The 26,678-nt window shown below is 43.8% G+C and overlaps 1 protein-coding gene across 1 annotated transcript in view; it reads left to right on the forward strand.

Annotated features, from left to right (window-relative positions):
- PTPRQ (protein tyrosine phosphatase receptor type Q) overlaps window positions 1-26,678 on the forward strand; it is a 1,452,710-nt gene that overhangs the window by 1,234,021 nt on the left and 192,011 nt on the right. The window contains exon 55 of the mRNA XM_086919596.1: window positions 2,741-2,840. Within this exon, the coding sequence (XP_086775722.1) occupies window positions 2,741-2,840 (100 nt within the window). The remainder of the gene's footprint in view (window positions 1-2,740; window positions 2,841-26,678) is intronic.

Genomic DNA, 26,678 nt, shown 5'->3' on the forward strand with positions numbered 1-26,678 from the left:
GTTGTCTGAAAAATAGGCCTCGAGGGGTAAAGGAGCAAGTGAGGGCAGATAAGAAGGGTTCTGAGTGGGGTTTCTATGTGTACAAGACAACATGCCACCTGTGCAGGTAGCTGTGGGTATAAGATGTACAGAAATCTTGTTGGACGGTACTACAAGTCAGAGGAGACCCCAAGAAACCTCTGTATAGAGTGGCCAGGGCCCACTCAGTACAGTAAAACAAAAGGTCCTGTGCACAGTACTGCTAGATATGTTTAGAGAGTCATCAATGGTACAAGGCAAAGAAAAATCGAATGAAACAAGGTAGACCATATGTGAGGTTTCTTTCAAAATTGTAGTGTATTAACTCTTCTTTTCTGGAAGAGTGACATCAACGTGAAACCAAAAAACAACCAGCCGACACTTGTTTCGTCAAGCGGGCACTAGGCCCGTGACTCTTCAGGGCTGGGGATGAAAAAGAACATGGTACAGTATGGAGATTGATAGAACAAAACGATTTTAATAAAAGGGTTTCACATGAGTGGAAACCCTATATAGTGAAAAGGCAACCTAATAACATGTATATATTCAAAAGGTGACATCACACGATGGATAGAGTGAAGAACCAAATGTTAGTGTCTGCTAAAAATACTCAAGATACTCTATTATTAAACGTCCGCACAAGGAAAGAAGTCCTGGTCAGTAACACGATAAATGTCATAACATTCACAGAACTTGATGGACTTTAAGACAGAAAAAGGTGACGTGGCGTGTGGGTGGAAAAGCAAGATTCCGCGAATTTATCAAACATGGAAACAAGCATAATGACCATCTAATATTAGAGGAAATTATCATATATAACCTGCTGTCATTTAGAGTCATATTCACGGTCTGAAAGTGTAATGCCAAAAACATATATATATACATAACGAGTAGGTAGCTGCATGCAACTTTAACTAGGACAGTAAAAGATGCAGCAAGATTCAGCGTATTTATCAAACATGGAAAAAAGCATAGTGACCATCAATTATTAGAGGAAATTTATCATATAGAACCTGCTGTCATTTAGAGTCCAATTAACGGTCTGAAAATGTAATGCCCAAAAAATATATATACATAACGAGTAGGTAGCTGCATGCAACTTTAAATAGGACAGTAATATTCTCAAAATACATGTTAACCGGGTATGGAGATGTTGAGATTTAGAAAAAGCCTATCAATTTGGTAGCGCATCTAAGACAATTTTTTAGTAGCTACACAAGTGTAACAACAACTACGTCTGCTTGAATCAGAAAAGTACAACAAAAGGTCCTGTGCTAACGTACTGCTAGATATGTTTAGAGAGTCATCAATGGTACAAGGCAAAGAAAAATCAAATGAAACAAGGTAGACCATATGTGAGGTTTCTTTTAAAATTGTAGTGTATGAACTCTTATTTTCTGGAAGAGTGACATCAACGTGAAACCAAAAAACAACCAGCCGACACTTGTTTCTTCAAGCGGGCACTAGGCCCGTGACTCTTCAGGGCTGGGGATGAAAAAGAACATGGTACAGTATGGAGAACGATAGAACAAAACGATTTTAATAAAAGGGTGAATGGCGCAAGAAAAAGATAATCGGGACTAAACCCGTCCCTCTTTCCACTTTTCAGAGTACCCCTTAGTTTGGAATCTTACAGTTATTTACTTGCTCCTTTAACGCGGCGATGATGTGCATTCTAGAGCCCTTTGGTGGAAAGTAAATATGAAACATTAGAAAATGCTGCAAGATTTCTACCCTTTCCCCCATGGACTCCCAAACACCTGCGTTAGAGGCGATGACCGTTTTCTTTGGTGAGCACCTACACCCCAATACTCACAGAGGGCGGTGGATGGGATAAGGTAAGAAATGTGTACAGACTCCTATCTACATCTTCAAAGACAGCAGTTATGTCTGAGGATGGTGTCATTAAATTGTGTGCTTTAGCATCTGAACCTTCGGTAACCACCATGCGTATGACTGCCACTTTGAAGGGATTGTTTCTGGTGGATGGAAAAAGAGTGCTTCGTATCATAGATTTTGAAAATATATCAGTTATGGGACAACAGCTCCAGGCAATCCAGAAGGAACTTCTGGATCTGAGTACTACAGTGGCAGTGCGGAATCCAGACAATCTAAGGTGTGGCATACTCATAAAGTCCACGTGATCTCATGTAGTGGTGGACCAATCATTTTAGGGTGGATATGAGAGTAATAGCTGATTCTTGTGTCCTTGTACTGACCTTCTTGCCATGTGGAAGATGAGACTTTGGTAGCAACTCTATTTGTTCCCTAGCAGTCAGGCTTTTATGTGACTTAGATTTAGAGAATATGTTGGTGACATTTATTTTACCGTTGTAGATGTTGGTGTTTTTACTCCTGTTCTCACAGCTCTGCTATGCTTTTTGTGAAGTTTAATAGGGGATTCATTGTTTTATTTTTGACCTACCTTTATGAATAATTCTAATAAAACTATGTAAACTTAAAACTGTGATGCTGTAAGACGTTGGCAGAAAGAATTTCGGTTTGATGATAAAGTTCTCCCAAGGTACGGATGATAGGAATGTGTAGTGTTACTACAGAATGGCCATTAAATAGTTCGAGGCAACAAAAAATCCTTTAAATGACAAGTGTTAAAGTGATACTGTTGAACACTTGAACTTTTTTTCCTTAGCCTTTAGCAATTTAGATAACTATTAATATGCACCAAACGCCCTAAAGCTCTGTGTTTTGTTTCCATTTGCAGCAGATGGACTGTCAGAAAGAGCGGTGGAGATAATTCTGTCTGTTACTCTCTGTGTACTTTCCATAATTCTCCTTGTGGCTGCCATCTACGCGTTTGCAAGGTATGGTGGAACGTGCTTTGTGTGTTATTAGAAAAGTAGTTATTCTCATAGTTGGTTACATTATCTAAACATATTTGTGTTTTTTGTAGACTCTCTTTCGTCACACATTTTTGCATGCTACCCCTTTCTGCGATGGTGCAAACATGTTCTTTAACTCCAACAACGTTAACCTTTGAGAAAAATCCCTCCAGACTCGCCATACATTTGTCTGTTAAGAAATTGCCCTATCCGGTGCTGACAGTCCTGCACAAGATGTTCACATTTCATGCTAACATGTGTTTCTAGTTATAACACATATAACTTGCATTATTTGGTGCGGATTTTATGTGCAGGATGGATTGAAAAGTCATTTACTACTGTGCATGCCAGCTGCCTAAATATACTTGAATGGAGACTTAAGCCACCAAAGCGTTCAGTTCTCACTCGTTTCCGTTTTTAATTAACAGACATGTGTGCAAGAGGCCATGATGCACTCAGAATTCACTTTGTTTTCAGATTCCGCTACAAAAAACATGACTTTATAAAGGTAGTAACAAATTATATAGAGGTAATCGTAGACTTCCATATTCACATTGCTCATATTTACAATTCAAGGCACAGTGAAATCAAGTAATGTTCTATGTTCCTGGTCATGCTGGCATAACTTGAATTTGAACTCAGGACTATAGGTGATAGCATAAGAAACCTAGCTATTAGACCAAAAATCCCATATATAACAAGCATTGTCAAAGCAAATAGGTCTCGCCTATGAAAGAGATCTTGACTTTGCCAATGTGTTTTAGCCATGTTGCAAACCATGGTGACTGTTGTACAGCATGGCTAAATGTTAGTGTCGTAGAGGAGCATGGCATGGAGTGGAGAAGTGTGGAGTGGCATGGAGTGGAGAGGTGTGGAGTGGCGTGGAGTGGCATAGAGTGTTGCGGAGTGTCGTGAAGTGGCGTAGAGTGAAGTGTCATAGAGAGGAGTGTCATATAGTTGAGTAGCATAGAGTGGAGTGGCATAGAGTCACTAGAGTGTCATAGAGTCGCGCAGGGTGGGGTTGCGTAGAGCGTCATGAAGTAGATTGGAGGGGCGTAGAGTGGAGTAGAGTGTCGTACAGTGGAGTGTCATGGAGTGAAGTAGAGTGTCGTAAAGTAAAGTGGCCTATAGTGAGGTTAAGTGGGGTGGCAAAGAGTGGAGTAAAGGGGCATGCAGTGACATCGAGGGAGTACCATGGAGTAGAGTGGCGTAGTGTGGAGTAGATTGCAATAAAGTAGAGTGTCATAATGTGGAGTACTGTGTCATAGAATGGAGTGGCATAGAGTGGAGGTAGCAAAGTGGCAGTCCCTCCTACAGCACAGCAGCTCTTCTTACAGGCAGAATCTCCTTGGTTCCAGCAAAGTTCTGATTTGGAGTGTCCAGTACTTATACCCAAATGTGCCCTTGAAGTGGCGAGATCAGCCTGGTGATGGGCCATCAGGTTTCAAATGTCACACCCCTTCTCAATTTGTGTGACTGTTTAGAGGAAATATGCATAGCCCAACTGTCTCCCAAACAAGATATATATTCAGAGACAGGCAGAGACACACAAAGGTTAAAGTACGAAAATGCCAACTTTGTCAAAGTATTGAAAGAAAGGTGCGACATTTACACCACCAACTGCTGCACTGCTGCGATGAGGAAAACTATCCTCAGTATACCATTTTTTTAACATGAACCAAAGTAATCCATAGTGTTCCCATTATATGAGTGTTCAGTAATCCATGTTTTCTGTGCTTATAAAATCACTGCGGAGACAGCTAGTTGAACTAGAAAGCTTTATTCCACATTTTCAAATGTCGCATGCTGCCCATCCAGACATAGGAATAAAAATGCTCTAATGACCCCTTGTTGTTACTAGCAACCACAGAAAACAAACAGTGCTCATTTACCTTAAAAAGCCGCAACCAGCAGTTTAACATGTGCGTGTCTCCCTTCTTATTCAGACAAAACCATAGTTTTGTTTAAAGGCTGCTTGCACACGTTTCCCCAATCAATCCCATATCAAATCAGAGCCCTGTGACCTATTTTAATTTGCTTGCTCGTGAAAAAACTCCTGCCTAAAAATCCTATGATGCACTAACTCAGTTGTCAAAAACCGTGAAACCACAGAACTACAAAAATCCATAATGAAATATAAAAACAAATAAATGTCAACATTAAATGCGTGAAACATATACAAACATATATGCAGCGTGATACATAAACCAATACAATGTTGTGACTTAAATCAATTATACATTGAACAAAGTCCATGATGTGTTGAGCAGCCCTCTAGTTGTCAATAGTACTTCCTCTGCAGAAGAATATTAAACTGTCCGAACTTAATGTCACTTTCAAATGATCTGCCCAAGGTCCTATGGTGTAATGCTGTCTCCTTAGCAATGCTTTAGATTGACTCTGTAATTTTATCATGCTAATAGGTAAACCCCTGGGGTGCTACCTCGCGTTCGGGACGAAAGGAAACTGCAATGCAAGTGTTAAGATAGCGAGGGCACTCCTTCCCTTAATGAATGATTAGTTTTTGCTTTGACTGCCAAATAAATGTGTGCATAACAGCGCTGTGACCGTCCCTACACAGCATATCAATGATACTGAAAAAAAGGTGCGACAATTACGCCACCAACTGCTGCTCTTCTGCGATGAGGAAAACTATCCTCAGTATACCATTTTTTCAACATTAACCAAAGTAATCCATAGTGTTCCCATTTTATAAGTGTTCAGTAATCCATGTTTTCTGTGCTTATAGAATCCCTGTGGAGACAGCTGGGTTGAACTAGAAGGCTTTATTCCACATTTTCAAATGTCGTGTGCTGCCCATCCAAGCTTAAACATAGACACGTTTTGCCAACCTTCCCTCGAGGCAGTACAGTGAAAAAACCCAATGCATTTCGAACTTTGTAACTCCAATTCTCAATCTTTTCCCAATTGGAAATTGCATTTAAAAGCTGTTTTGAAGCAACTCCAAACTTAACCTATGGTAGAGATAGGCCTTTCAGTAGTGAACAATGAATTTAACAGTTTTTCACTACCAGTACATGTAAAACTCAAAAGTACATGTCCTCCTTTTAAATACACTTGCTCCCTGCCCAAAGGGCTTCCTAAGGCCAACCCCAGGGGTGCCTTATATGTAAATAAAGGGAAGATTTGGGCCTGGCAAGTAGGTTAACTTGCCTCTTTGAAATGTCAGTTTAAAACTGCACTCACAGGCTCTGCAGTGGCAGGCCTGGGCCATGTTCCAGCCACTGGAATTATGCAATTGTGTGTTCTCAGTTGTTTTTGCATTATTATATATTTGTTGCATTTGCCACTTAATCCATCATCTGCCACATAATCTGTATTTTTTAATTAAAAAAACATTGCTCCTAGTTCAAATAGTTAATATAAATGGAGCTACACATGCTGTAGCACAGTGGAAGGCCCTTTTGAAAGCTGGACTCACCTGTTTTCTGTTGCTTAAAGCTATATTTGGGTGTTAAACTGGTACTAATGAGGGGCAAGCAATGCCCTTACAGGGTTACCAACTTAAAAATGCTGAAAGAAGGAAATAATATTATTACAGTATATGCTGCATAAATTGGCTTTTGTTGCCCCATAATTTACTCAACCCTGCTGCATTATTTACCCTCCTCCTGCCACATAACTCTAGTGGCCCAGGCGTGTTTAAAGGGCTACTGAGTGGGCGGCACAATCATTACTGGACACCCACCTGTACCATTTAATTTAAAGGTCCTGGGCACATATAGTGCTCCATACTAAGAACTTATAATTACATTAATTATGCCAATTGTAGATAAGCCAATGTTACCAAGTTTTGAGTACAGAGCATATGCACCTTAGCATTGGTTAGCAGTGGTAAAATGACCAGAATCCTAAAGCCAGTAAAAATGGAGGCGAAACAGGAGGTCAAAAGGCAAAAAGTCAGGGGAAACCACGTCAAGGAGGCCGGGTCAAACAAGGGGCATAGATTGTGTGGAGTGGAGTAGCATAGAGTAGACCGACGTAGAGTGGATTAGAGTGTCGTAGAGTAGAGTAATTGTCATAGAGTGTGGTGTTTTGGAGGGGCTTAGAGTGGAGGGGTATGCCCTAGAGTAGAGTGGCGTGTTGTACAGTGGCATAGAGATGATGGGGCATAGAATGGAGTGGCGTAGAGTGAAGTTGCATATCTTAGAGGGGCATGTTGTAGAGCAGAGTGGCGTGTAATATATAACATGTACATAGAATTAAAATAAAAATAGTACCGTATTCATAATTTGATCAAGACATCCGCAAATACAAACATAGTGGACTTTGAAACACAACACTGTTATATTACAGCAATTCTTTCACCTAATAATTGTAATGCAATAGACTAAAACCTGACTGGATTAATACATACGTAGCAAGACCAAATGTCACAGATCATGTGCCAGTGATTCTTTCGTGTTGCATCTTGGGCTGTTAGTAGAGACAAGATTCATAAATACATGTTGCAGTGTCTCTGTCTCAAAGTCAGAAAGTTTACCCAATGCAGTATTCTAGCACTGTTTGTATCTGCTCACGCCTCCACATTACAGCAAAAAAGGAATAACCCCAAATCTGTAAATCCTAAAGGTGCAAGTTACTTTGAGAATCAGATCCAATGAAAGCTACGACTGTATAGCTGCAAAATGAAAACTACAGTCATTCCTTTCTAAAGCGGGCTTGTATCGCAGAGAAGACAAATGAATGTACCTAGACCCTTTGTTGATCCTGACATGCACAAGGGCTTTACATTGTCTTTTAGATATATTCTGGCTGCTCAGAATTGGCTTTAATCCAAGATCTCCCAACGATAAATCTTAGCTAAATTGCTTAGTATGATTGTTGGAATTAATTTGTTCTCCTTTAATTAACTACAAAAACATGGCAGGAGTAGCCTGTGATACTCCCTAGGCAGATCTTAAAGACATTTCCAATCCTGTTGCCTCATATGGAATTTGGGGAATTAATTTTGAGGGAAATGATGAACTGGTATGTGGCCAATAGTAATTACCAGTGACTGAGATTAATTCAATAATTATGCACATCACTTGTTTTCATCTGTGATATTCCCTTAATGTGACTGTTATGCATTGACTGTGTGCACTCACTCTCTGTTCCACATGACCCAAGCAACACCCCAGAGCTAAAGCCCAATATGTCAGAGATATGTCTAGAGTTGCTTGTGTTCCTGTTCAGAAAAGATGCGACCTAGCATTTCAGGTTGGACTGTTCCTGTTGGAGCAGGACCACAGATTATTTGTTTATGGTTTAAAATGTATCTTGAACTGCTAGAAAACCTGGAATTCTATACCGTCAATATGCAGAGGATATGCAGATTTACCTGAAGATCTGATCCCCAAAAGACATCAACCTCCTCTCTGTCACTCTCAATGGGATTAAAAAGATGGATGTCTATCCATCACTCAAAACTTAATCCTACAAAAACTGAACTCTTATCAATCTCATCCAAAAACCTAATCACCCTATCCAAGAGTGACTCAAAGGCTTCTCTCAAACTGTACTGCAATTTGGTCATTAGGGAGAATCCCAAATCACTCAGCTTTAGCCTTGAAAATTGTCTGGACCTCCATGGCAAGTCTTGGCATGGCACAAAATGCAAGCCACCATCTAAGACTGCTCTGGGGCATCAGGCTGTGCATTCCTCAGCAGAAGTGGGAGTCAGTCATCCAGGCATTTGTTCTTTCCAGGATGGATTATGGGAGTTGACTCCTCCCTGGTCTCCCTAAAGCCCATATCGCACCCCTGATAGCAGTACTGCACGCAGCTGCCAACTTAGTATCAGGCCAAAAAAAATCAACCACACATCTCCTACTATCCAGACTTTGCCATGGCTCCCCATTGAGGCAGGTTCCCAATTTAGATTGCATGCATTAACCCATAAAGTCCTCCACAATTCTTCACTTTCCTACCTGGTTGGAAAATAAAAAATCTGGAGGACCCAATAAGAATCAGGAAACGCTGAATTTCTCCTGCTTGAACCTTCGACATTCAGGCAAGAACACTAAATGAAACAATCCGTCTCTGACAGTGCAACAAGACTCTGGACCTCCCTCCCACCAGCGCTTCACACAGCCAATTGACTGATCAAGTTCAAAAGGGATCTCATAATCCTCTTCTTTGAGAGACACTTTGGTTAAAATGAGGTTTGTCACTTCACCTTGGCTGACCCAGACTGCCTATACTATCCTGATGATTCTCTGTTTTTTGGTTACCTTATAGTCCTTTTATTATGATTGCTTTCTAAAGAACTTCTTTTCTGGTGCTGTTCATGTACTAAATATGAACTTCGAAGTCCTTTTGTTTTTTCAGTTGACAACTGATTGTTTAGTTATGTTTGTTATCCAGAACACAAGCCCTACTCTCTTGTAGGGGGGAAACATCCTTTACGACACGACTTTTACCACGCAGTACCTTTACAACGCAGGTTTTTCAACGCAAGTCATTACAACGACTTGCACTGGGGGGCGCTCTAGGATAGGTAATAGTTTAATTTACTATCCAACACCTTCCCTACTATCCACGGGGACTGGAGTTGGAACAGTAAATTAAACTATTCACTATCCAGCACCTCCCAACGCAAGTCGTTGTAACGACTTGCGTTGAAAAATCTGTGTTGTAAAGGCATGCGTGGTAAAAGCATGCGTTGTAACAACGTACAACCCTTGTAGGGTAATCTAATGCCCTTGGGCCAAGACCGCAGTATTGAAAACTGCAAAAAAGAAATCTCTGCCTACAGTTTCTTATTGAACAACAAAAGTTAAACTGAAATGCAGGCAAGAGTAAAAACTGTTGCGGAGTTTAAGGCGAGCATTTGAGTGAGGAAATTTATAAGAAATGCGTATGTCTAGACACTCACTCACTGCTCCATATGACTAAAACTGCAACTCACGGGTGAAGCCCAACATGGATGAAACTGATGTAGTGTTGCCATTGCTAAATGGTTTTTTTTTTTAAATCAGTGTAGCAGCCCAAATGCTTTAGGGGAGGCAGTTGCTGAAATTAGGATTGCCAAATACCAATGCTGTTATTCACCTCATGCCTTTTTCTCCCACCATCTCACACTTGAAGGTTCATTTTAAACCATAGTTCTCCTTTTTTCAGTTTTTCTGTTTTCCTGTTTTCTCTTCTTGTTTCCTTCTTCCATTTCTGCCTTTCTATATTTTATTCTGGGTTAAAGTTTAATTATGAAAAAGTAGTCCTATTCCCAGAAAATGAGCACCAGTGTCCATCACATGCGGCCATCAGCACAAATTAAGAGCAGATGGTTTCTTCTGTTACTGTACCTAGCCGTTCGGGCTGAATTGTTCTTACTGGAGCAGTACCAAGTCTGATATGTATATGCTGGGTCCATGCCTGTACTGGAACAATGAGCAAAGGACTGGTGAAATGGAATGTGTCCAAGAGTAATTGAAAGAGACTGAATATAATTTCGTTCGTACGTTCCATAACTTTATTTCGGCCACCTCGGGCCATAAAAGCATATTAATACATTCATACAAACAACAGTCAAGTAAATAAATAGCATAAAATAATACAATACAATCATATATTCTACATTTTTTCAGTTTAAAACTACGCTTTAGCCAGTCCTTGATAAAAACAGAATCAAGATTCCTTACAAGTTATCGATATTAAACACTAAGTTAATAAATGATACAAATACCCAGATATATAATGCCTTCATGGATTTCTTTTAACAGACAGGCAAATATACAGCTCCACAGATAATTATTTAAAAAAACTCCTAGGCTTGTGCCAAATCCTGTCCAAAAATTGCGAGACAGCAAAACCAATAGGGGGATGGGTATCGTACTTTAAAATCCTAAAAGCTTGAAAACAGCATCTAAATCCTAGGTTTCTACAAATTGGGATTACCCATTGTTTGCGGGATGCATGATAAGCAGGGCAAAGGAAAAACACATGAATTTCGGACTCTATCTTTTGTTTGCACGCCGGGCATTCATAATTCTTTTCATTGTGCCATTTACTAGTGAACGACATAAGAGGGAGAGTCCCCAATCTAAACTGCATGTATACATTTCTGGCCAGGGGAGGGTAAATCAGGTCTAGAAACTCTTCTTTTTTATATTCCGCTTTTACTTGGAGAAACTCTGTTGTCAAGCGACCAGTAGTGGAACTTACTTGAAGGGTTGACAAGTTATGGTACCTATAATGTTGCACCAGGTCTACCTTAGTTGTTAATGGGCACGCTATATCTGGTGCTTCCCAAAGATCCTGCCTTCCTTTTCTGATACTAAGTGCCCTTATATGGCTAAGCCGAGGGATTTTCTTACTGCTCAGGATTGGCAAAACCTCCCTGAATTCGTCTCTATAGAGAGACAGCTCTGGTATTACCCATAACCTTCGCCAATACATTAGGGCCCTTAAAGCAATACCTTCATCAATGGGTAATAACCCTAAATCCATGCGGAGGGGAACTAAAGGTGTGCTAGGCGGGAGTCCCACCAAATTCCTCATGAACGAATGCTCTACCTTCATAAGGTTGGAGGGCCATCAATGCCCCCACAATTCAGCCCCATAGAGGGTGGCCCCCCTAGCCTGTACTTTATAGATTTCAATGATAGGGGCAGCTGGCTTAAAAATGGCCAGTCTATACAATTTCATTATTTCCCCCGCTGTTTGGGTTAACTTTAGGGTTGCCCTGGCCAACTGGGTATCCCACTCCAGTTGTTCGGATAAAGTGATATCCAAATACTCGAAAGTCTTCACTCTCTCTAGGGGAGTGCTGTCTAATGATGGATTCGGATGAGTGGTCCTGGGGGGTTGAAGATCATAAATTTAATTTTAGATAGATTGATCTCCAAGCCTCTCAAGATACAAAAGTCAGCGAAGCCATCCAGAGTGTGTTGGATGCCCGTTGATGTTTTGGACAACAACAAAGTGTTGTCTGCGAACATCAACGCAGGCACCCTCCCCGAGACTAACCTTGGAGCATCACTGTCTTTAACACCAAGTAGATGGTCAATAAGCCCATTGATGTAAAGACAGAATAGAGTGGGGCCAGGACACACCCCTGGCGAACCCCCTGCTTCACCGGAAAAGGTGCTGACAGTTCTCCATATTTCCCGCACCTAACAGTCTCCCTGTGAAGCCTCACTAACACATCCAAAAGGTACCGTAGGGATCCCATGATCACACAGTGCTTTCCACAGCTTTTCTCTAGCAACTAGATCGAAGGCAGACTTCAGGTCGACGAAGATGAGGTAGAGGCTGCCACCCTCTACACTCACCATCTACCAGTATAAGACCTGGAGTCTAAATATCTGATCGTTAGTTGATATACTGGACCTGAAGCCTGCCTGAAAGGGACTCAGGATCTCCATCTCCTCTATCCAGCCCTGTATTCTATCTAAAATGACCCGTCCCATAAGTTTTTGAGTGGTATCTATTAGGCTAATAGGCCTATAATTGGACGGTGATAAAGGGCAACCTTTTTTGTGTATGGGGACTATCTCGGCCCCACGCCAAGTATCCGGCGGATCCATACCCTTTAAGATAGCATTAAACAGGGCACACAGATACGGACCCCAGATTTTCGGTTCCATCCGAAAAAGATCCCCGGGTAGCTTATCTAAACCAGGCGCTTTATTAGGTAGTAATTTGTCAATGGCGGATTCTACTTCGCGTAAGGTGATCTCCCAAACCCCTTCCAATCGATACTAATGGAAGGGGTCCGGAGGAGGAGAAAAAGTACCATCTTTGCCCGAATCAGCATACAATGCCCAAAAGTGTGCTTCCCAAACTGCTGGGTCTATGTTGGGTTCTACGGCGAGTGTCCCCCCCCCTACCCCCAGAGCTGACTTTTGCCCAAAATGTTTTCAGGTCTTTTTCATGTAGGGCATTCCTAAGATCTTCCCACTTCTCGGCTTCCCAATTTTTCTTTTCTAAATTAATAATCCGCTTATACCAAGTCCTATACTGCTTAATTGCTAGCCTATCCTTTGCCTTAACTGCAGTTAGCAGTTCTAGTTTAGCCTCATGACAATTAGCCTTGTACCAAGGGTGGGCACAGTCGATTTTCGCCCTTTGCTTTCCTACCGGATAGAATACATCAAGCATTTTTGATGTCAACTGTTTGTGGATTTTTAGGGGCCTGTCTGCAATCCATATTTGCATGTCCATTCCACCTACCTCACCCCTTTCTATTAAATATGGTAGGACCTGTTGGTAAATATTTGCCAGTTTAATTGGGGATTTCTGAATATGGCACCACCTCACTCTCCACCTGTTGTTCGCTAGAGACAATACATTTTCTGCTGGATTGGGTACTGGTAGAGGGTTAGACAGAGACAAACTCCCCAGTTTGAGGGTCATTACTAGGGCATTATGGTCACTGTCTTGTCTCCGATGGATCTGGAAGACAAGAACCCTATCCCAGGTTCCGGTTTCGACCAAGATGTAGTCCAGCAACGAGTTCTGCCCTTCTCTATTAAAAGTGGGCTGGCCTGGTCTATCGGATTTAGTCCTCCCATTACATGCACTCAGTGAAGATGCCAGGGTGAGTGAATTTAGTTGTAAGACCAGCAGCGTCCAAGCTTTAACAGGTGGAATCTGAGAATCTGGTATGTGCCAGTACTGGTCCTCATCAGCAGGGCAATCTAGGGTTGGAGTGTTTAGGGGCTCAAACTGGCAATTAAAATCGCCCCCTACTATCAGGACAACTGCTGGGTCAAGAGTTGGTATAAACTATGGACAAGATAGTTTATTCTTAATACCAGCCAAATTCCAGGACAGAATTTTAATATTAGCATTAGCATTAGCATTAGCCTCCAGCAATCGGTCAGGGTATTTTGGTGTACCTCAGTGCGTCCATCATCCTTAGCTGGTAAGCCATCAGGATACAATCCAGCCTGATTGTGCTCTGCCACCTCCAATTCTATATCAGAACCCCCCCAACTACTAGAGGTGGTACAACTAGGGCTACACCATCCCACCATCCCGTGTTATCAATGGTAGAGTGCCAGGCTTACCCCCCGTAGCCTCCTAGCTATCATCAGTAGCTCTCACACCCTTGGGGACTATTTGGGGGAGATATCTGATCATAGGCCACAGTACCCTCACCAGTTTCTAACAGTCCCGGCTTGTTGTCAAGAGGGTCTGGATGGCGACTACTCCTAAACTGTCAATCTACCTGGTCCAGAGCACTGAATCTATTGCTTACAGGAAATGCGATTGGTAGGGGGATATCATTGTTATCTTCACCAAAGTATCTATTGCCTACCTGGACTCTTGGACCTCAACTATCCCAATTACCCCAAGGCTGGCCCTCTCTCTTTGGAATGGGAATGGACTTATTGGAAGCGGCAGGGTAAAAATAGGTTAGGGGAAGGGACTGTATTGGTGTTTTTGACCGTGCTGGATACCAATAACACATATGCTTAACCACCCACCTGTTTCTGAAGTTGATCAAAACCCAGTCGCCCTCAATATGCTTCTTTCGTTGCCCCTCCCAATTTACTCTACGGGCAAAGAGGATTTCACTGGATGCCTGTGTGGGGAGTGGCCTGTTATAATTCAACCAGTGGATGCATCTATTTTTAAGATCAATATATGACTCATCTTTACCTTGGTTCAATGCAGGAACCACAACATATGGTGTTGACTCAGGTGGAAGATCTCAGGTGGAAGATCTATACACGGTAGTGCAGTCTTTGATGCATCAGTAGTCACAGCACTCTTTACAGGAGCACGTATTCTGGCTGTTCTCTCTGAGTCATGCATCAAGCCACCCCCCTCAGACAACATCACTGGGTTCGTATTCTCATTAACTCCACCCCCATCATTTACCACACTTCCGCACGTTATCATAGCGTTCGCCGCAACATTCCCACTAGTTGGGGGTAAAGGTAAGTTAAAAGGTGGATTGGGAGGGGGCGGGTAAGGTAAAATGCTAGGAAGGTAAGGATTACAAGCTACATTTGTTGCCTTTACTAAATTCTCAGGACCCCCATCTACCCGCATTGTGTCCTTAGATGCAAAAAGAGATTCAAGATGCAAGAGTCTTTCCTCTATAGAGTTAAGTCTATCGTAGAGGGGAAGGCATGAATTGGTGAGTAAAGTTTCCAATTTAGACCAGAAGTCTCTTCCTATCTGTATTGAATTAACATCACCACAGTTTGGAGTAGTCGAGCTCACTCGAACGAGTGGCTGGCGTGGTTCAGGACTAATTGATGTTCCAGTAGTTGTCGGTTCTCCGGACTTTGTACATTTTGGATTTTTTGCCTTTTTATTCCTTTCGGGGCTCTTCCTTGCTTTCTCTTGATTGCTGGTTCTGGTTTACACTGTTGGGCCACCACTTGCGAGGTAGAACTACATGCAGACCTTGTTTGTGCTCTCGAAATTGTAACACCAGCATGCTCTTGGTTTAGTGGAACAACAAGCGGGGTTACTGGTGTGACATCCGGACAGGAAGAGATGTCAGATGGCCCACCAACATCTTGAAGTTGCTGGTTGTCATTACCTGTAAAAACAGGAGAGACAATGCCTAAAGTTGGAGGCTGCTCTGGTGATCTTGATGAGCCAGCCTGCCCAAAGAAGACCGTTTCGAAATAATGGGATCCTGTGCTAGACGCCGTTCGGTCAATTCAATCTCATGATGATGCCCTAATTAAAAATTGATCCAGCGAACCCACTATCGACCCACCAGATACAGATACAGATTTCCTACCTTTTCACCCTCTACAAGTCGACATGGTTTTAAAAGAGAACTCAGCATCTGCTCCAAAGTTGAGGTAATGTTCTACGCGTGGCAGCTACAAATAAATGAACAATCCTGCAGCCTAGCATGCGAGCACTGACCTTCGTATGTATTCCTTGTCAGAGGGGGGCCCGTCCCATCCTCTATCGTGCTCGAACGGGCTCAAACGGGCCCGCCCTTGGCCCGGGCTTCGCCCACCGCGCGCCCATGTGTCATTTAGTAGATTTAAACAAAATTCAAATAAATAAATCACAAAATATTCTTTATTTGGCTTAATAAAAAATGCCATGGGAGCACAAAGAACAGTCACATCAATAAATGTTATAATAAAGCAAACAAATAAAAAAATACTGATATCAAATGCATCAAATACAATACACTAAACCTCAAGGTTTAATGTATTGTATTATATTTGATGCATTTGAGATCAGTATTGCCTTTGTTTTCTATATTTATACTATATTATACTTTCTTTTAGATTAGTTCATATTAATTATTTTTAATTTTAGTCACATCTGTATGAATTGCTATCATTGCTATTTTAATTATTCATCCATGAGAATACATTATTATTATTATTATTATTATTATTGTGCAAGAATCACTGAAACTGGATTTCAAGTGGTTGGAGCTTATTATGTCCCTGTTGAAAAGAACTGGGACCGTATTACACAAGTTAGGGAATCCCTTTGCTTCTGCACCTGTGCCATATGACAGGCATGGGCACAGAAACAAAGAAGCTGTCAGTGCGCCCATTGATGGCATGCCTCTGATGGGGGGAATGGGGGTCCCTTGGACCCCCAGACATCCCCTTGCAGCCGGGTGCAGTCACTCACTACACCGGCCTAAAAGCCCTTTGAAAGTGGGTGAGGTTGCCTCCTGCACTGTGAAAACACGGAGCAGCTCAAAGCAGCTGTGCCGTTTATGACACAAATGCGCTGCCCTAGGGGCAGCACGAGTTCGCAGCTGCCTTGAGGGCAGCGCATTCACCATAATGCAACACATTTTCCTGGATTGCACTGGGTGCACCTTTTGAAAGATGCGCCCAGTGAAATCCAGGAAAATGTACAGCATGTATAATATGGCCCCAGGAGGCCAGCTAACTAGTCCTAGGAGTCACTCTGGAAGTCCTGGGGTAAAGCAGCATGGCAGGCCTTAAGAAGCAAGGCAGTCCTCTCAGGGCACAAGGCAGATGTCAAGCAGAAGGACAGTTCTCTGGAAGTAGCAGGGCAGTCGTCTGAAGTATAAGCAGACCTTAAGCATCAGAGCAGTCCTCTGAAGTACAAAGTAGTCTGTCTTGGGGTCCTCGCTGGTCCAAGAGTGAACTGAAGAGTGCATCTGAGGGTTCTTGTTTTATACCTGGTGCTCGCTGTGAGAACTTGGCCTGGCATATGATGTCCACTATTCTAGTGGGCATCTTTCACAAGTCAAAACAACCCTTATTGGTGGTAGGTTTAAGACAACCTTTATAGAAAGCTATCCTAGTGGTAGCTGTGGCGAGCAGCCTTCAGGCTAAGTCTTGAAGGAATGTAAAGCCGCTTGTTTTACCAGTCTATAATCTCTTGAATGATCAAATGAAAGTACACCATACAAGGTATATATAAAAAATATTTGTATTTATTCTAACCACAACCCCTCTAGTCTCTTTATGAGACTAGAGGTCAAAGTACAATACAAGAACTTTAAATAGCACACAGTAAATAGCACAGTATACGTTATGCCCTAGGGGCCTCACAAACCATATACTAAAATAGTGGTATAAGAACCACTTGAGGGATAGAAGTGAGGCCTAGGGCCTGTAGAACCACTGGGGCATCCAGGAACCACACAAGGTAGGGATGCAGGAGACCCACGGGGATGCATGCAGTATCTAAACACAGCCGCGAATCACCGTTGACTTCTATGGGGAAATACAAGTTACAATTTTAAAGATTAAGGACACTTGGGTGTGAACTACGATAAAACCCTTTCAGACTTAGACACTTCGAGAGTTAAGACCCACGGGAGCACCGGAGTATGCGTGTTACCTCACCCAGGGAAGCCGGGTGCATAGGTGTCTTTTGGTGTCGCGTTTCGTGAAGAAAGGCTACTCACGGAACACTCGTGGAGTGCAGGCCTCTCAGCTTCTGTGCAAAAGCTGCTCAGGGCAAGGGCAAGAAATAGCCCAATGCACAACGTCAGGAAACTTTGGGAAGTAGGTGCAGTTGCAAACTTGCAGGATGTCCAGGAGTTCCGGTCCCATGTCTCTCATGATAGCTACAGGTCTCAGCTCTGCTGGGGACTCGTGTCAGCCTCGGAGATGTCTGGAAGTCCATGTCCTGTGTCGCAGATTCTTCGGGATCCGGCGGGAGCCTCGAAAATGCAGACCAGCAAGATGCTCTTCGGTGGCTATTTGAACAGGGAGGTCACTCCTTCACCCCAAGGGAGATTTCTTCCGTCTTCCAGTCGATATGGAATGTCGAAGGTCCAAGATTCAGTCTTCAGAGATTCGTCCAGGGTAATCTAAAGTCCTAGGGACTGGGTTCCAATACTTATACCAAGTTTAGGGGATGGACTAACTCTAAGGTCCCACCTAAGTGAGGACCAGGAGAGGGGGTGGTTACACCCCTTTCCCTTTGTCCAGTTTTGCACCAGAGCTGGGGCTGAGTGCCCCAGCAACCGGTTCGAACTGGGAAATGCATGGAGCACCTTTTGTGCCCCAGGTAGTGTTTTAAAAACATTCACTGAATGCAACCCACCCTGCCCCAATACACTAAATCCTGTCTGGGGAGGTGCTGGCACCTCCTTGGACAGAAAACTTACTGTCCAGGCCTCCCCTGCTGGAGTTTCATCCAGCAGCAGGAGGTTAGACTCGTGTCTGTGGCAGCAGCATACATTTTGTGATGCTGAGGCTCTTTAAAACTATTACTGGGTATACCAGTCTGTACAGTGTGGAGGAGTGTGGCTCAATGGTTAGAGCAGCAGACCCTGATGCAGAGGTCTGGCCCGGGACCAGGGTTCAATTCCCGATGCGGCAGGGTCTTGGGCTCATTTGTCTGCGGACTCGATAATTCTCGCCTCAGCGCCTACTCTAATCATGGGGTCCCACGCTGCAACTCTGGGCAATAGCTTGCTTAATCTCCACAATGGCCCCTACAACACTGGGATGCCTCGCTTCACCTTGGGGGTGCCCAGGAGGGGCATCTCACAGGGAGAGCCAGGAAGGGTTCCACAGCGTTATACAGTGCCCGGACACCCCGGTGATGGGCAGCTGTGCGCTTTACAAGTATCCTACATTTACATGTCTTCTCCATCTACAAGGGTGGAATGCTATCCCCGCCAACTTGGCAGGGGGGGGGGGGGTAGGATTCCAAAGCGGTTGACACCAAACATGACATGTTTTGATAAAGACAAACCAAATTTAGCATGAACTGCCATGATTATATTGCAGTTAAGAGTATATGGTATGGCTATATCATAGAACAGCTATAAGGAAGGATTTACGAAAGCTGCAGAGGGGTTCAGCTCATGCTAGGGCACCCTCTCACACAAAAGCAAGCACTCTGCCTTCAGGATTGTCAAGGCCTGCCATAGGAGTGACTTATAGGTTAATATGTTTCTTTATATATAGGTAGATATAGGTATACTATATCTAAGTAAGGGGTGCTTACACCACCTTACACAGGCTACAAGTGCAGACCTGTGGTGCCATTTTGGAAGGCTTCCCAGGGGTGGCATAATACATGCTTCAGGCCCTGGTAGGCCTCTAGAGTACCTAGGCCCTTAGTACCTAAAGTTCCATATACTAGGGGCTCACAAGGTAACTCAGTAACCAATCTGGTATGTACCTAAAGTACATGCAATGAATTTAGAGAGAGAACAGCTAGGCTGTGGTCCTGATTAGCAGGGCCACAGCCAGACTAAAGTCGAAAAACAGTGAAACACAGCAAAAAGTGGGGGTAACCATAGGAAGCAGACCCTACTCTCCTACACAACCCCCCCCCCCCAACCCAGGGACATTTAACTAACCTTGACCAGTTGAGTCTTCATATTCTAAGTGGAAATATCTGGAGAGTCCATCTGCATTGGCATGGTTACTCTCAGATCTATGTTCCACTGTATAGTCCATCCCCTGTAGGGAAATGGACCACCTGAGCAGTTTGGGATTTTCAACCTTCATCTGTTTTAGCCATAAGAGGGGCTTTTGGTCTCTCTGAACTGAGAAGTGAGTGCCAAACAAGTATGGCCTCGGCTTCTTCAGAGCCCAAACCACAGCAAAGGCCTCCCTCTCAATAGCTGACTAACGTTTCCCTCTAGGGGTCAGCCTTCTGCTAATAAAAGCTACTGGCTGGTCCGGACCTTCATCATTCATTTGTGACAGCACATCCTCCACCTCAACTCAGAAGCATCTGTTTCGACAATGAATTCTTTGGAGAAGTGAGGACTTTGCAGAATGGGGGCAGTGAACATGGTCCGCTTCAGGTCATCAAATGTCTTTTGACAGCTGACTGTCCACTGAACTTTCTTAGGCATTTCTTTAGAAGTTAAGTCATTCAGGGGTGTCATAATGGATCCATACCTGTTGACAAATCTCCTATAGTAGGCAGTCAGACCCAAGAAAGCTCTGACCTGAGTCTGGGTGGTGGGAGCAACCCAGTCCATTATGGTCTGGATTTTGCTCTGCAATGGTTTAACCTGGCCTCCACCTATAAGGTGGCCCAGGTACACAAACGTACTCTGCCCTATCTGGCACTTAGTAGCCTTGATAGATAGGCCTGCCTTCTGCAGGGCCTCCAAAACATTTTTCAGGTGGATCAGGTGATCTTCGCAGATGGGGCTAAAGACAGCAATATCATCTAGATAAGCTGCACTATAGCTTTCCAGGCCTGTTAAGACTTTATTCACCAGCCTTTGAAATGTGGCAGGGGCATTTTGTAGAGCAAAGGGCATTAACACAAATTTATAATGTTCACTAGGGGTTGAAAATGCTGTTTTTGGCTTTGCATCATCAGCTAGTCTGATCTGCCAGTAGCCAGCTGTTACATCAAATGTGATCAGAAATGTGGCAGATGTCAACACATCCATGAGCTCATCTGCTCTTGGAATTGGATGGGCATCAGTCCTAGTGACTGCATTGAGGCCTCTGTAGTCTACACAAAACCTCATCTCTCTCTTACCACCCTGGGTGTAAGGTTTGGGTGCTAGGACTACTAGACCAGCCCAAGAGCTATCTAACGGTTCAATTACTCCCAGATCCAACATTTTCTTGACTTCTGTCCTGATACAGGCCCTGACATGATCAGGTTGCCTGTAAATCTTATTTTTAACAGGCAGACTGTCCCCAGTGTCCACTTCATGAGTGCACCAGGTAGTCTGACTTGGAGTCAGTGAAAACATATGTCTGAACTGTTGTAGAACATGTCTGCAATCAGTTTGCTGCTGCTCAGTGAGGCTGCCTGCCAAGGTTACTCCATCAACTGATCCATCATCAGGGTTCTGAGAGAGCAGGTCTGGGAGAGGGTCACTCTCTTCCTCCTGTCCTTCATCAGTAGCCATGAGCAAGCCCATGTCTGCCATGTCAATATATGGTTTCAATCTGTTGACATGAAGCACCCTATGGGGGCTCGTGGGAGTTCCAAGATCTACCAAATAGGTAACCTCTCCCTTCTGTTCAACAATAGTGTGGGGCCCACTCCACTTGTCTTGCAAGCTGCTGGGGCCACAGGCTCCAACACCCACACTTTCTGTCCTGGCTGGTAAACAGTCAGTACAGCCTTTTGGTCATTCCAGAATCCAGTACCTGTCCAGTGTTAGACTTTCTTACCTGTGCTGAGATTCCTAACATTTCTGCATGGGTCCTATTCTCCTCTTCAGACCAGGCTGAAGTCTCTAGGTCATTTCCAGGCAAACATTCTACAGGGAGGTCTGCATGTATCACAACCTTCTTAATGCTAGTTACCCCTCCCCAGGAGAAATTAACAACTGCCATAATATGGGTAGTACTGACGTTGCTAGCATTGGTCACTTGGTAAGTCTCACCAAGTATGACTTGTCCAGGGCCCACAAAGTCTGGTATCACCATTGTGACACTTGCCCCTGTGTCCCTGTAGGCCTCAGCCTTTTCCTCATTGATTAAAGGTGTTTGTCTGTACTTGACCAGATTACTGGGGCTCACAGAGGAGGTCATATCCATGCCTCTATCACAGATCAAAACAGCTTGAGTTGGCACTCTGACTAGGCCAGAGTCCATCTCAGATCCCAGGGTTAACCCCACTACACCCTTCTGTTGGGAACCACTTCTTGTACCTGTACTAGGGAGAACAGTTTCCTTGGGGGCAACGGTGGCTGGAGCTGTCTTCTTTTGGTGCAATCACTAGTCCAGTCACTATTAACCTTACAAACTTTGCACCATGGTTTTTATTGGCCCTCTTTCTTTTTAGATTGGGGACCCCCCCACCATTAGAAGCTTTTTGGGGACCTTGTGAAGACTTCTGGTCTTTACCTTTCTCCCCACCCTTTTGGTCTTGCTTCTTTTGATCACCACCTTGGTTCTGTACCTTCTGTTTCACCTTTGTTCTGACCCATTTGTCTTCCTTCTTTCTTTCCCAATTCTTGGGGAGAGGTCTGATCAGAGTCAACCAAGTAATGATGCAACAGCTGGTTCTGACAGTTATTAAGAATTTGTTCTCTCGTGATCAGCTTATACTATCCTGTATAGTCGCACACTTTACTGCGCAGCAACCATCCCTCCAGAGCCTTAGTAGCACAATCTACAAAGTCTACCCAATCCTGAGTCTGTGCCTTTTGGGTATCTCTAAACTGCAACCTGTACTGTTCAGTGGTTAGGCCAAACCCATCTATCAGAGCACTCTTCAGGACATTGTAATTGTCAGCATCCTCTTCTCTTCCACTGAGTAGCTTGTCTCTACCTTTGTCTGCAAAGGAGAGCCACAAGATTGCTGCCCACTGCCCCTGGGGTACCTTCTGTATTTTGCAGGCCCTCTCCAGTGCAGTAATCCATTTGTGGATGTCATCCCCTGACTGATAGGGGGGACAATCTTGTTCAGGTTTCTATGGTCATAAGACCTATCCCTATCACTAGGGATATTGCTGCCACCATGGGGCTCTAGCCCTGTATTTTGTCTCTCTCTTTCAAGAGCCAGGGTCTCCTTTTCTAAGGCTACTTCTTGTCTCCTTATCCTAAGCGTGGCTTCTCTCATCCTAGCTTCATGCTCCCTCTTCTCAAGTGAGGTATCCCTCCTATGAGAAGAAGCAGAAGACCCTATAGATGTACCTGAATGGTTAGATTTCACTGAAGGTGATCTGTTCCTTCTAGGCACACCACCAGGTCTACTTGGGAGGACAATGGGAGGCCCATTCTGGCCTACCTCATTTCCAGGTAGATCTGGATTGTTATGTTATGTTATGTTAACACATATTTATAAAGCGCACGGCTACTCCCTGGAGTGTCCCGGCGCTAAAAAACATCCGAATATCAGTAACACAAACACAACCAGAGACTGCCGACAACTCACAGCTGAAAGATCCAAGTTTATAACCCTTTCCTAAATGTAAGAAGGTTAGGACTCTGTCTGATCGCAAGAGGGAGACTATTCCACAGCTGAGAGGCGACTGCGTGAAAGGATCTACCCCCTATGCGGGCACGAAACACCCTAAGAGTAGCGATCAAATGTTGAGATGAGGATCTCAGGGAGCGCTGAGGAAGGCAAGGCTGAAATCTGTCCCTGAGATAAAGCCCCAATCTTATGAAAAGCTTTAAAAACCAGGGTATACTCAGATGTGAGTCCCTTGCTCATTGCACCATCAGGATTCAAGCAAGCCGGGCCGAAGACGGCTGTAATGCCAGAAACCGGTCCCCGGAAGCTTGTTTCCTTCCCAGTGTAAGAATTGGCTTGGTAGTTTGGTTTGCCCTGTTCCCATCATGCACTTGGACAGGAACAGACTAATTTGCATATAGCCAGGTTCTGAACTGGGATGGTGCAGTGAGCTAAAAAAACGGTGTTGGATCTAGCCCTGATCTCTTGACTGGGTGAGAGTATTCTGCTTAATTCAGAAACTCTGTCCATCACCACCCCTTGTTGTTAAATAAATACTGGTGCTAGAACAAGCATCTAAATGAGGGACCTCAACACCCTCCCGCTCCAGTGGTTGAATTTCAAAGGAATCCTGAATCAATTTAATTTTCTCATAGAAAAAGTGGGCCATACGATTCGTCCAATCACTTGTGGGGACAAAGGGTTGACTTATAGAGGCAGGGGAGGTAAAACGATTTACAACGTTAAAACGTGTTTTACTCTTATTAGATGCCATATCTATTTTTGTGGAGAGAAAAAGCTTCTTTGCCTCACGTATACTCTTATAATAACTATTCAATGGCTGTTTGTAAATCAGTTTATCTGAAGAATTACAATTTCTCCGCCACTCTCTTTCATAATGTTTGCAGGCACTTTTACTGTCCTTAAGAGCCTCAGAAAACCAAGGGGCTGACATTCGAGTAGATTTAGCAGGCCTCACACACGAGGCGGCTAATTTAGTGGCTTGTTGCTGAAGCCAGTCCTCTAAAGTCTTTACATCCTGTTCCAAGTTACTGCTTAAGAGAATCGGCCGTTGTTGCAACGCTGACTGAATGGCTTCAGGTGACATCAAATCAAATGATCTCGAACAATGATTTACCTTGGCTATATCTAAGGATTGAGGCCTTATGGCAACTCTACAAATTTAAAAATGTATCAAATAATGATCGGACCAGGTTAGGACCAAGGGGGTATCCACATGAATCTGATTAGAAGAATAAACCTGATCCAGTATATGGCCTTTATCATGCGTATCACCACATACAAACGGGGTCAAGTTAAGGATATCCAAAGATTCATAAAGTCTAATAGGGTCATGCTCCAAAGATTTATCCATGTGTATATTAAAATCACCCAAAACCATACAGTGGCTATATTTAGCTGCAATGGGAGAAATAGAGTGACTAATCAAGTCCAAGAAATCCTTTGCCGGACCAGGGGGGCGATAAATTACTACTCCTGCCATGGATTGCTGAGCTGAAAAAGTTAAAAGAAAGCCCAAACTTTCTGCCCCTTCTATCTCCAGACCCACTAAAGAAATACACATAAAGGAGCACTTATATATAATAGCAGGCCCCCGCCTCTCCCTTCAGGATGGTCCTTCCTCAAAATCTGGTAGCCCTGCAGAATCGCGTTGGCGATAGTGGGATTGGAGGCCTCCAGGTTTCAGTCAGAAACAAGTCAGGGGATGAATCGCTTAGGAAGTCGTAGACTTCAAATTCATGTTTCTTCAGGGACCGGATCTGTTCCCCAGGTATAAGTCACTGATATCTACCTGGTCTGCATCATCATCAGAGTCCTGGTGAAGTAACTCACCAGTGTTCTCTTCTTCTGACGTCTGCCCCATCACTTCTCTTGTGAGGATCTGTTGCCTTCTTAAAGTCATCAAGAATCAATACCTCTATAAGGCGTTGAGTATTGGGGTTCTGTCCTGGCTTCAATTTTCTCATGGCACACAAAGTCCTTAACTCTTGGAAAGGAAATGTGTCATACTTAGATACCTGTCATTGACTGGCATCTGGAGCAGATCCACTGGGTCCCTCCTTTGAAGATATAACTCTAGTGAGGTGTGGTGTATACACCTACCTACACTATTTGGTTTCCTACTAAACCTCTTTTGAGTTGTAGAAAGGGTGTGCTAGACCCTTGACACACAACTCTAAGTTCAGTAGAACTTACTGTATTCTAAGCTTGATTTATATGTACCTATGGTACCTTTAGTGATTTTTCAAAGAACATTCTCTAGATTATCTGGTAAGACATTGCAAGCTGGAATCCCACAGGCTGCGCACCAATGTGAGAAGTTGGCCTGGCATATGATGTCCACTATTCTAGTGGGCCCCTTGTACCAGTCCAAATGATCCTAATTGATGGTAGGTTTAAGACAACCTTTATAGAAAGCTATCCTAGTGGTGGTTGTGGAGAGCAGCCTTCAGGCTAAGTCTGAAGGAATGTAAAGCCCCTTTTTTTCCAGTCTATAATCTCTTGAATGATCAAATGACAGTACACCACACAAGGTATATATAAAAAATATATGTATTTATATTAACCACAACCCCTCTAGTCTCTTTATGAGGCTAGAGGTCAAAGTACAATACAAGCACTTCAAATAGCACACAGTAAATAGCACAGTATATGTTATGCCCAAGGGGCCTACAAACCATATACTAAAATAGTGGCATAAGAACCACGGGAGAGATAGAAGTGAGGCCTAGGGCCTGTGTAACTGCTGGGGCAACCAGGAACCACCCAAGGTAGGGACACAGGAGACCCACGGGGGGCAGTGTCTAAACACAGCTGCGAATCACCATTGACTTATATGGAGGAAACACAAGTTACAATTTTAAAGATTAAGGACACTTGGGAGTGGACTACGATGGAACCCTTTCAGACGTAGACACTTGGAGAGTCAAGACCCACGAGAGCACCGGAGTACGCGTGTTACCTCACCCAGGAAAGCCGGGTGCATAGGTATCTTTTGGTGTCGGGTTCGTCGTCGATTCCAATGGAGAGCTATGCTGCAGGCGACCAGAGGAAAAGTGTCAGGGTGGATCCAAGGGTGGATCAGAGATCTGAAGAACCTGAAAGCAGAGGGGACAGAGTCTGGGTCACTAGCCAGTGACCAGGATGGCGACAGGAAGATGCCAGCCGATGTCGGGTGATTTAAGGTGAAGTAGGTGAAGCTTTGCTCTTCAGCCACGAGGACCAGGAGGCGTCAACGACAACCAGGAGCTGGATTTGAGCTGTTCCACAAAGGATGTCGAGTGCTGCAGTGTCAGTATCCGGATTAGACCCAACAAGCCTTGGTAACAATAAACCATGCAAGAAGACAAGATTAGCTTTGGTGCAGACCAGCAAGGTCTGAGGGACTCACCCTTTGGAGGGAAGTCAGGACACGTCTGGAGCAACCAGGAAAGCCCAATACCCAAAGGATTGTCCTTTTGGGGACCCACTAGCCAACAGACTAGAGATTTCAAAGGAGCCTCATGCTGCGGTGAAGAAAGG

Source organism: Lissotriton vulgaris, chromosome 1_1 (genome assembly GCF_964263255.1).
Source record: "Lissotriton vulgaris chromosome 1_1, aLisVul1.2, whole genome shotgun sequence".
Classification (NCBI taxonomy): Eukaryota; Metazoa; Chordata; class Amphibia; order Caudata; family Salamandridae; genus Lissotriton; species Lissotriton vulgaris.